The sequence below is a fragment of the Enoplosus armatus genome, chromosome 20 (genome assembly GCF_043641665.1).
Source record: "Enoplosus armatus isolate fEnoArm2 chromosome 20, fEnoArm2.hap1, whole genome shotgun sequence".
NCBI lineage: Eukaryota > Metazoa > Chordata > Actinopteri > Centrarchiformes > Enoplosidae > Enoplosus > Enoplosus armatus.
Genome location: NC_092199.1, coordinates 12,453,700 through 12,466,412, shown reverse-complemented (window position 1 = coordinate 12,466,412; position 12,713 = coordinate 12,453,700). Strand labels below are relative to the sequence as shown.

At 39.3% G+C, this 12,713-nt stretch overlaps 1 protein-coding gene across 1 annotated transcript; it reads right to left on the bottom strand.

Annotated features, from left to right (window-relative positions):
* Positions 1-9,276: 9,276 nt before the first annotated feature.
* Positions 9,277-10,578, bottom strand: kcnj12a (potassium inwardly rectifying channel subfamily J member 12a). The gene has a single exon (XM_070926575.1). The coding sequence runs from the start codon at positions 10,576-10,578 to the stop codon at positions 9,277-9,279; it is 1,302 nt and encodes a 433-aa protein (XP_070782676.1).
* Between the last annotated feature and the right edge of the window lie 2,135 nt (positions 10,579-12,713).

The following is a 12,713-nucleotide window of genomic DNA, read 5'->3' as shown; positions in this document are numbered from 1 at the left end:
AGCGATGCCAGCCAGCAAGAGATGATCCATGCGTCCTGGCATAGTCTAGGTAGGCTAGGGATGGAGGGGTGATGAGGGTGCGGGGTGTATGTGTGTGTGGAGGGGTATTTGGGGAGAAGTATCCTATCCCTGTTGCCTTCCACTGAGAGCTGCATTAGTGAAGGGGTGCTGACAGATTTGAGTCTACCCCTGGGGAGACCAGAGAGACTGTCGTCGCAGCCCTGTGTCTGTTCTCATGACTTCACTGCTGGGACAGACCCAGTTTTGCTGACTGTTATTGTTCTCAGTTACTGTGGGATTTGCTTAAGTTTGAATCTCACTGGCATTTAATTTGTGGTACTCAAAGCCCCCCCAAATCACCTTACAGTGAATACTTTCATGTAGGACTTGTTTTTACAGAGGGAGGACACTGTTCACAACATGCTCCTAAGATAATTATGGATATTATTTTCATGAGATGTTTATCAAATGTAATTTTATAGGTGCTTTGTGCACCACAAAATACCTCTGAGCTCCATTGTACTGGCGTGAATAACAGCTGCTATCTTCAAACCTCAGCAAATAACACTAAAACTATGTGGATTGTATTTATTGTGTTTTTGTTCAACTATTTATCAAATCCATTAAGGGGAATTGGTAGCTAACCCATTCAACATCCACCTGTATGGTTTGCACCGACAGCCACAAGAGGATAATCTTACAGTAATACAGAAATACAGTAATAGAACTAGTATTTCATGGCATGTGCCTCTGAGCTGTTGTAGAACTACATATCTGTCACGACAGGCCTATTCTACTCTTTCTAAAGTACATAACATCACGGTCTTGCTCTTTCTTTCTCCCTTCCTCCAAAATCCACTGAGGGCCTTTGGGCACACATAGGTAATTACCAAGGGTCGAGAGCCAGGAAATGAGAGTGGCCCCCTCATGTCCCCTCAGGTTGTCCATTCATGTTGCTTCATGAATCAGGATAGACCAGAGGCACCTACTGTAAATGAGAGAAGATGAGGCACATAATGTGTGGCCATGTTTAATGCTGCACACGGCCCCTTTCTCAGGTTAGAGTTACCAATGGCTGTCTTGTCATGGGAGGACACAGTCTCTAGTGGAGCAGCTGCTTATTAAAAGAATATAGATGATATAGAAGGACATTTGGTTGGGAAATCTAATGTTCAAGCAGCAATGAGAAACTTTGGCCACAAATAGCACCAACCAGTATTAACTGTATGAGTAGGACTTCAAACTCACAGGTTTTGGTGACCTCCAGTGGTAGTATCAAAAAGAAACTGGCAGACAGCAATGCATACCTAAAAGCAACACATAAGGCCATATTCTTATGGTGAAAGTGCAAGGACTAGCACAAAGCTATATATACTGCATAACTGTTAAATGGTTTATCTGGTTTAATCCATTTTGTTAGTTGTGTTTGGACATACCTAATCTGTTAAAGTATGAAACCAATTCTTTAAAAAACTATAAACTACTTGGTGTTTTCAATTCCGTTGCTTAATTAGACTCTTCTCAGGACTGTGTCGGTGTGTGCAGACGTGCTTGATTGACATCTCTCTCACTTTCCTGTGACATCATGTATATTTAGTGTACAGAGGTCTAATTAGCCAAGTGAGAACACCTGTGTGGGTGTGCTGGGCCTTTAACAGTTTGAATCTAGTGGTTTTCTGAGATAGCCTAGCTGGGTACTTAGCTAGTACTGAGGCAAACATTAGCTCAGCAGAGCTTCTCTCAAAGTTGAGTCATCGGACCTTCCAATGTGGTTTTAGCACTGTTATTTGTAATTTACTGATTCTCATCAGCAGACTGAGACAATGACAGTCAGCAACAGTTTTGGATAGGCAAAACCAGGACCCTGAAACCAAAGCAGCTTAGTGGAATTCAGCCGTCATTCATTTTATTGTTTACACCTGTGCTTTTCCTTCTGTAACATGTCAAAATGTCTTCTTTAAAAAAGGCTAAATGAGTGATAGGATTATGTTATCAACCAAAGGTCTTTTGATGTGTACTTTTGGACAACTAATGCTCAGCTAATGGACAACACCAGTGGGCTCTTGGCTTATTACACAGGACGACAAACGTGGGTAAGTATTACAGGGCTGTTGTGTCTCTTCCATTTGGGCAACGGACAAAACAAAACATATCTCAGTCATTGGATAAAATTCCCATCACACAAAGGAGCGGTTTATACTTTCTGTCAACTCAGCAGTGCTTTCATTTGGTTTCATTTTCAGTTTTCTAACTCAAGCCTGTGTGTTGGCAACTGATCTGTTGTGAAGTGTTTAGAAAAACTCTTTATAGGACAACTTAATTCATACTTCAGTATCAGTACCTACCGTACCAATCATTGATCTCCTAATAACAGTACTATGTACTACTCACTTCATATGTTAATTCTGGATTATATTAATGCTGTCATACTTACATCATTATTTGCTATTGTTATATACATTAACTTAACAATGGAGTTCATTATCTCATTACTTTATCTACATCTAGTGACCTATAAAATATTTCACTGCATACAGTATGTAAGCTAGAATTACATAAAATTTGATTAGAACTGAATCGGATTCAGATTTGTACTTTATTGCCAATTTGTAACACCATAGGATGAGCTTATATATTCATGGATGTAGTAGGTAATATAGATAATATTATAATAAGGTTAATTATAATAACATAGATCTCAGACCTCCACTAAGTATCTTTGATTGAGTGATACTATCACAGGAACTAACAGGGAGTACTTTTAGCGGTGAAAGTGTTGGCCACAGAGCCACATGTGGCTTGACACTGAAGAGCTTTATATAGCCCCTTCAACACGATTTCCCCTCATTTTACTGTCATGAAGAGTCCAGGCTACAGGGAGTTTGTTCCAGTATTAATTATAACTAGTCTATATGGGCTGGCTGGCAGAGAGCCTGGCCAGGCCACTTCCATGCGTCCTTTCACATCTTTTTACTGGCTTCAGAAGTCTTCAGTAGGTGTAGCGCTTTTTGTTTTATATCATGTGAACAAATGTGTGAGTCCAGGCCCCAGCTGGCTTAATCAAGTGTTCCATGGGAGTCACAGAAGGGACATTCCCATGGGATCCTGGGTGTCAACTTGCTGTTGCGTAATTTAGACAAAATATCATGACGACGTAGGAAAAAATCATCACTACCTTCTATCTATCTATCTATCTATCTATCTATCTATCTATCTATCTATCTATCTATCTATCTATCTATCTATCTATCTATCTATCTATCTATCTTTTTGTATAAAACCAAATTAGCATTGGTGCTTTGGCCTCTGTTGAGGTTGTGTCTGGTTTGTTCCCCAGCTTCACGCTTTTTTTTTTCGGCCAGTGGGTTACGTGGCAACAGCCTCCATATGGTAATTAATAGGTTTTATTTGCAGGAGCTGTGAGTGTGAAGGGAGAAGCTGGTGCACCAGTGGCACTCATAGCTCTGGGATACAGACAACTCCTAATAAACCATTATTGAATTGCAATGTAAAATGTGTATGTGTGTGCAATGTGTAATAAAAAAAAAAGAAGGTAATTTTCAGGCAATACATTTTTGCTTACCTTGTGCCAAAATCTAGCAACAAAAAGCACCTATACCTTTGCATCTTAGAGCACTGACTCCAGTTGATAAAGTTAAATTGTGAGGAACAGTGGACATACATGGATGCCCAAAAATACTCTAGGATTCTAGTCATAGTCTACCCATCCCAATAGGCTATCCATCCTGTCTGTATGGCATGTGTTTGGGATTACATAGCAACCATCTCACTTGCAGGGCAGTTTATCCTAACATGCCCTTAATTATCCAGGACCTCTTGGCTTCTAATCCTACTATCAGAGTACTCCAGTTTGACATCACAGCTATCAAAAGACGGCTCACTTTCAGAGCAAAGTCATATTCTGAGTTCCACAACCCGTGTAACACTGATTAAAAATCTATAATACTTTCATGCATTAGGCGTTCATTAACACTGTTTGCTACTAATCCTGAAAGCTTCACTTCTACTCTGTGTGTGTGACACCAAGCCACACAAAGCCTACATGCACTGCCCAGGCCATGTTGCATAATCAAACTTGGCAAATGCTTACAGCATAGCCTCTGTGATCCCAGTGTCAGTTAGTGCTGGAACCCAACGCCTGAGCTCAGCACAACCAGTGGCCAGCATGTTAATCCTACATCTGTCACTCACTGCGGGTGACTTAATCACCCCAACCTGAATTATTTAGAAAGAACTGATGGCCACAGTTCTCGTGCAAAGAGTTCAGGATTATTCCTCTCCAGTCAAAAATGTGTTCAGTGGTGCTGATGACGACATGGTACTAGCAATAACTCTTTACTGTAACTTTACTGTCACAGAAATGCCATACATTTGATCATACATCTTTCATGTACATGTGGACGTCATGTCGGATGTCAAGATTTTACTTTTATTGATTGTTTGCCGTTATTGCATTCCATGCTGCATGCAATGTGTCATCCCTCACAAAAACATGAATAAAATTCTTCTATTTTTTCTCATTTGAATGAGAGCGTTGTTAACCAAGCAGGTTGCAGCAGTGCAACTGTTATGCCTTGGAGGGGTTCATCTAAGTTTATGTAACAAATACTTAAAATAAAAATAAATTTAAACTGTGTACTAAATATATGCAAAACATTGTTGAAAATCACTGAGCAATAGAGATCCACCCTGATGAATCAGCTCTGCCGATATTATAGGCCAATATTAGCTTATCATGGATTGGTATCAGTGTATATGTTGGTCTATAAGTAAAAAGAAATAGTACAGAAATGCTATTGCATATAAAGATATGCTTGCAGTAATTTAGACGCCACTATGTACTTTGTCAGCCAGAGAGAACTGACTGAAACTCTTTAATAATAATTTATAATAACAATCTATGATAACAATAATCTTTGTTTCAGTAGTGTGTTTATGTTAAAAATCGAATATCAGCTGATATATCATTCAGAGTTTATACATCAGATTTTTTGAACTTCCAAATATTATTCTTGATATCATCCTAAAATATCCAGTACTGGTGAGGCTCTGCTGAACAGCGTACACAGTGTTTAACTTACAAGAAAACCTAAATGTGCAGTCACTGTGCAATAGGTCTTTTTCACAGACGACATTTTGAATTGTCAAAGTAGGAAATACACAGATGTTATAACATCGTTAATAACATTAACGATGGCTCCGTACTATTCAAGTGTCCCAGTAAGCCATGACAGTGAGCCAGCATGCACAATACCAGGACCCTGAAACTGACGCAACTAAAGGAATTTGGCCATCATTAATGTCATCATTTACACCTGTTTTTCCTACTGTGACAGGACAACATGTCTACAGTGAAAAAGGCCCATAGTGAAGCGTAATGCTTAAAAACGTATTTCCTCAGTTCTGGGGTAGTGAAGTAATAATGATCTCTCATGTGTTGTTACCCAATTGATCTGACAAAGTCTGCTGCAGGTCTCTTGCCCAGTTCAGCGGGGCCAAAAGGCCCCTGGCCCCGCTGGTTGTTTGTGTGTCACAGTGATTAATTGATGAGCCTTCCTGAATAATTGGCCCGAGAACCAGGAAGTCATCTGACTGAATCTTGATCTCTCATCTTAAACCAGCCCTCATGGTGATGTACTACCTCTGCTACCACTGCATCCATTCATTAAGCTTGTGGATGTCCAGGGTTTGTATTGGATTTTACATTTCAATACAGCCCAGACTGGCGGACCACTCAACAAAAGAGATCAAAACAATCTTTTTTTCACAGTTAGTTTTTAATTGAATAATTTAAATGACTTTGAATTAAAATCAAAAGCCCAGTAGACATTTTGCTGGACATAGGAAGACTTCTACAGAGGTCAAAGGTTTTTCCAATCATCCCTTTAAGAGAAATACCAGTTTGATCATGAACATCTGTGCTGAAATGAAACAACAGAAATTAAATCATTGAGAACTGAGACAAGAATCATATTTTTGCCTCTCAATAGTGACTTCATTGTAGTACTCTGATAAAAACGGATAAATATTGATTGCTGTATTCTATCAAAAAGAACTTAATACGTATAAAAATAAGCAGGTTTGTTCAGCCTGGCTGCTCCTTATTATAATTTTTATAATGTTACTATGCTTTTTACACTATAAACCTTTATATATTTAGCTAAAACGTTTGTGTGTTTCTTTTTGTAGGGCTCAGATGGGCAACATCAAAGCTAAAACAAACTCCGAAATTCAGTAGAAATGATTGAACTAACATTTCACTATTGCGGCATAGAAGCTGTTGACGTTTTTTTTTTACCACTGAAATTTTGTGAGTAGGTGCAGAGGCTTCACACATTAGTGTATAGAGCCTTCCCAGAAGGCAATGAGCATAATAAATATTTAGGGTTGGGTAAAGAATGCTTCATTTATTAGCCAAAAATGTTCTTTATATTTTACTACATCCTTCAATTTTCTAAAAAAGCAACATATAACCAAGAAATATGATAGAGTCAAGCATACCCCTAGAGTTAAATGACTATTAGGAAAATATTAGTCATTGTGACCAAAATAACGACCATTTTATGGTTCTCCTCTCTGCTTTCATGTCGTAGTTTTTCACCATATCCTATATGTTTTCTTCTTTGTGTGAAAGTTAACTAAAATTGTTCCACAGGGACGTGACATCAGTGAGGTAATAGATAAACTGGACTTGAGAAAACATATTTTGTGACACAACATAAGTATGTTGAGGTTTGAATGATAAATTCTGACTAGGCATCTAGAAGAAGGGATCATTTTTAAATGCTATTGTCCATGCCAAAGAAAAAAAGTTGTCATGCATCATAATTGTGTCTCTTAAACTACTGTATATAGAGATAGCAAATGATTGAATCTATACTACAACTTAAATTTTTTGTTGATTTGGTTTTAACTTTTGATTCAAGAGGGATTTGCTTTAATTAATGGCATATTTTTAGGAATTATTTAAATTTGTAAAGAGTATCAAACACCTTTTTATAATATGACTATCCAGTTTTTGGAAGATTACCTAGGGAACACTTCAAAACTTAAGTCTGAGCTATGCACCATTACTTTGGTATCAAATCTGAGAAATCATATGCATAAAAGTACAATAAAAAAAGTGTAGGGTCATTCACCTCACACCGTGCCTTTCACTTGTTATCTGTGAATCAAGAATTATAAATATGCATGTTCAGTGTATGACAAGAGAATCATTAAGAATATGCGTATTAAAATGAATTCAGGAAGGTGTGCTTCAGTGTTTATTGCTTCCATTCGGACCTTGGTCGTATTAGCATATTGCTAAAATACATTTAGCAGTCTGTATATAGTATGTGATCTTTGTAAATACCAGAGGAATCAATATGAGGAGTGAAAAAGGAGGAAGCTATTTCCTCTTTGTTTTACTGTGACTCATGTATATCTGATAACAGCAACATAGTCTTGCACACATTCATTTTACCTGTTAAAGGATACATTTGCCATATAATAATGAAATAATATTTAGTAATTTTGTCATTAGTCTATAAACCAGGTAACGTTTGAAACTGAGAGTGACTGTTAGAACAATAGAAAGAGCAGTTAAATTTACCCACTGTTGATGTGAAATGAACAGAAATGTAGGGCCAGCTACTGTAAGTTGCCTAATATGTTTGGACTGTTCTAACCTTATTAGCTGTTGTAGACACAATTGCCCTTATGATGCTTGTTCGTTTAGCATTTGGAATGGATGCTTGTTGGGTGGTTGAAAACACCCAAACCTGACTTTTCAAATTCAGCTTGACCATAGGACTACTCTCCGGCCAAAGAAATACATCAGGGATAATTGCATTCTTTCTGTGCACATTTTAAAGGTTTTAGATATATGTGAAATTTTGACTTACAATTTAATTTAACTCTTCTCAAATATATTTGATAAACATAACATCTTCTCGATTAGAAATTGAGTTTATACATTATTTTTTATTTCAGGCTGTAGTTCTAAGCATCAGGTATTGATTAAAGCAATGACGTTACATAATTTCATCTCACACAGAGCTCAATAGGATTTCTGTCCCCTGATACTGTTAAAAATATGCATAGATTCATTTTTAAAGAGGACAAAAACACATTAAGGGTGATCAATTTATGCCTTAATTTCCATATAGAATGGAAGAAAACCATTTAATGACTACCAAAATACAGGTTTTAGTTTTACTTAGTTTATTAGATAACATTATAAGTTGTGAAAATAAAGGTACACTTTAAGGTGCATTTCTTTGTGGGGTTATTAATTTGATGAATACGAACCTGGATATTGCGACCTGCATCTTGCAAAAACGAACTTTTGTGAAACTACAAAATGTTTATTTAAGTCGGTTGTCCACCGGTTGTGCTTTAGTTTTGTTTTACCTGACTACTTAGCAATATTTGCACATGACATGATATGTGTAGGCCAGTGCAGCTAAATCATGATGTTGGTGGCTTGTAAGATTTGTTTGTTTGTTGTAAAGATGAAGTTAAAATATGATGCATTGAGAGATTATTGTGTGTCTCTGTACAATTTCATTTCTGTTAAACATTTTCCTTTATGTTCTTCATAGTGCAATTATTTTTGCCTACTTACCCTACATTGGTAGATTATATATGGGATTATGCCAATACTAAAATGAAGGTGTTTGAATTATGTTGTTCTCAGCGGCTCACGGTCAGATGTTTTAGCATGGCTCATTGCATCTGAATGCTGCAGTGCACGAATTTTCAATGTGTCACTGAACGCATGTTCAATTAGGGAGGAGAGCTTAAGAGGAGCCTTGTAACGCTATTATTTGTGCCCAAGAACAAGTTGAAATAGCAACTTCTATTTTTCAGAGGTGTTTTTGGAAACTGATACTGCACACAAAACATAACTTACCTAAGCAATGTATTTACAACTAAGATTTGATTATAAGGTTCTGTCATAATAGTTTTTTGATGCACTATCATTGAACACTCTTAACTCAAAATGACCATGTGAAAAAAGATTCAAGTTTCCATTAAGGAAGAAGGTCTTTCTCTAGCCTTTTCCTTGATTTTAAACATTCCTTACCACAATTTCTAAGCTGTGTACTCTTGCTTTTCCCCATTCCTTCCAGTTATGTCCCTTTTACTTTTGTCTTATTTCTTTTCCAATCTTTCACAGTAGTCAGCTTTTCCTATGGCACTTTGCATTGTTCTGCATTTTTACCCTTTGATAAAGTTATTGAAAGTTGACCCTGGATCAATGGGTAGAGGTCATATTTCCGACTCTCTACGATATGACCTTTGATCCAGTGCCCTGGTGGCCTGTAAGCGTTCGAACTCATGACGGCTGTTCCGGTCTGGACTGAGGTTCGCCAGCGCCCTGCTCCCACCACCTACATCCTCCTCCTCATCATCACGGCTTAGGAAGGCCAGCTCATTTTCATAGCAGAAGGAGTTAGAGCTGGGGACTAGAAACTTGTTCTCCACCATGTCCTTGGCACTGCAGCGGGGGGTGGACGGCACCTCGTAGGTTTTGTGAAAGTGAGAGTAATCCACCTTGTACAGGTTCTTCTCCTCAAACAAGACTGGCTCGAAACGGTGACCCCAAAGGATCTCAGAGGCCAAATAGGAGCTGCGAGCCTGCGTGGTCATGGCGGTCGCTTCAACCATCCCCTCCAAGATGACGACAACCTCAAAGTCTGATGTCTCCAAGTCCTGTTTGCTGATCCCAAAAAGGGGGCTCTCCTCATCTATCTCATGGAGAATAGTGATGGGTGAAACCAAGAAAATCCTGTCCAGGCCTTTATCAAAGCCCACATTAATGTCTATCTGATCTAGAGGAATATATTCCCCCTCATCAGTGATCCGAGGTTTGATGAGCTGTGCCCTGACATGGGCCTCTACAATGTGGCTCTTGCGAAGGTTCCCTACCCTCCACATGAGGCACAGCTTTCCATCCCGCATGGCAATGACAGCATTGTGGCTAAACAACAGTGTTTGTGCTCGCTTTTTAGGCCTCGCCATCTTGGCCATGATGGCGCCAATCATAAAGCAGTCAATGATGCAGCCCACTATGGACTGAAAGACCACCATGAAGACAGCCACTGGGCACTCCTCAGTCACACAGCGGTAGCCGTAACCTATGGTAGACTGTGTTTCAATGGAGAATAGAAAGGCAGCCACAAATCCATTTACCTGTAGGACACATGGAGTGAAGTTGTCGTCTCCGGCCGGGTTATCCAGATCTCCATGCAGCAAAGCAATGACCCAAAAGGCTAAGCCGAAGGCCAGCCAGGAGACAACAAACACAAGAGTGAAGACTACCAGCATCCATCGCCAGCGAATATCAACACATGTGGTGAACATGTCTGCCATGTAGCGCTGCGACTTGTCGTCCATATTGGCAAACTGCACATTGCACTGGCCATTCTTTTTGACAAAGCGGTTGCGGCACTTGCGGCGTGTGTGGATCTTGCCGTTGCCAAAGCCGTTCATGCCATGCATGGTAGTGAGGCGGAGGCCCTCTTCCTCAGATGACACAATGCTGTAGCGGTTGATCCTTCCTACACTCATGCTCCCGACGGCGCCTCCAGCTGCAGGGTCAGAGCAGAAGGGCAGGCCTGGAGTCCCAGGGTGTGATCGAGGCCCTTCACAGCTTGATCACTGGCTAAGATGCATTTTAGTGAGTCATAGACAGGGAGCCTGGTGCTTTAATCCAATCCCTGTAGAGAGTGTCAGGAGAGGAGAACAATGTGAGTGTCTTTCTGTGACATAATGGTCAAATCACACCATACCTGCATATAAAACATTGCCAAAGAACCAACCATGGAAGCTTTTAGTGACTGAATAGCAAAACATTGTTGCATAAGGAAATAAATAGTTTTGCTACTGGCCCAAAAAGAAGGCCACTGATATTAATAGATCATCACACTGAGTGTGAACTGTCTGTGTGTTAGAGCCCAAACAACCAATTCACCATCATCACTTACAGTTTTTTATGTGTTCTTCTTATTTAAATAAAAATATGTATTTTTTTAGTTGGATATATTAGATAAACCTGCATTGGATTAACTTAATTGAAATTAATACTTTTTAAAGGCTGGAAAATTGCACGTAAAACATCAATCATTTTACCATGTATTTCTCATATATACTATCCAGCTTGTGTTAAGTTTGTCCTCTAACTTTGATAATAAATATAATAGGAAACAATAGAGATTATCACAACTGTGTTAACAGTGAAGTTTTATAGTACCTTCAACATTGTTATGGTTTATGAGAACACTTATTTTCCTGTCCCACTTCCCAGTACAAGGTTTATTGTGCTAGTATCGATAATACTGGTTACTTCAGATACTTCACACTCTTTCTCCTCGCTATCTTGCTCTCTTTAAACATCACGACTCAAAATCCAATTGGCCCTCACTGAAGGGTCCTCATGTCTTTTGATGTCGGCTGGGTAAGTGAAGAGCTGGCCTCACAGCAGATCCACTTCTGTCACATGGCATTTCCTGTGCTTTTCTTTTTCAAATTATAAAGAAGGTTGGCAATGGAGACAAACTAAGTCATCACTTACCAGATGTTTATTATTACGTAATGAAAAAATGGACCATTATGTGAATCGCTGCTCGTATCTGGTTAGGTGTTTTTTTTAAATGAGGAGGGCTGTCATATTTTAGGCCTACCAGTGATAAGGCAGGCTATCGCATGTTAGTTTTCAGCCCGTCTCGGTTGTATTTATAGTTTATCAGCAGCGTGCCATGCAGTCATCACACATCCAACAGACAAGCTGCGCTCCTCTATCTATTCTAAGTTTGCCATTGTCCTTTCAGTACAATACTTTTGTTAGTGGAGTAGAGGGGATGTGAGTGTGTATTTAAATATACTCCTAGGAGACTTGAATGTGTGCCACTGATTCCACGGACATGCCATTCCAGATGCTGTGTAGAAGGATGGAGAGAGACTCTATTTATTTGACCCCATTCTGTAGAATTTGCAGTATTATTAATCATGTTGTGAGGATGCAGTAAATTTATAGCTCCTTCCCATGGTGCTCCATACAAGTAGGTAGTAGAGATTTCTCCCCTGTGCAATGCCCTGTATTACATATTCATTGTAATTACATACTGGAACTTGAGCTTACAAGAATATTACAAGATTAGACATACAATGCACTTGACAATATAAAGCACACACTCGTACAGTATGTGTCAAAATGTTAGTTTGGAATGAAGTGAATCTGCAATATGTCAGGGCGGCTGTCAAATTATTTTCTCGGTCAGGCAGTAGATAACCTGGCCACTGCGCTGGATGTTGAGCCTCAGGGTCAAGGAGTTTTACCCATGGGAGCTGGACTGAGGCCCCTCTGGGTGCAGACAGCTTTTATCGCCTGGCCACATCCGTTCTGTGTCTGCCTGCCTGATTTGGGCCCTAAAGACTTGACTCACTCATGTGCGTTCCCAAATCCCGGGTGCCCTGCCGTCTGCTGCACACTCACAGTGATTCCGTCCTCACTCACACTCTTTCAGGTGGAACTTCTCCTGATCTGTAGCCAGATTACTTCATACTTAATCTTAACATTTTCCCTTTGGGGTCAAGCACATACCTGTAAGAGTAAAACATACTGTAGCTAAATGTTACGTTCAATTTTTATACTCAAAAAAGCTCTTTTTGCCTTTTGACAATATCACACTACATTCCCAAAAGAG

Coding starts and splice junctions, on each gene's coding strand:
- kcnj12a (XM_070926575.1), bottom strand. CDS start 10,578: ATGAGTGTAGGAAGGATCAACCGCTACAGCATTGTGTCATCTGAGGAA.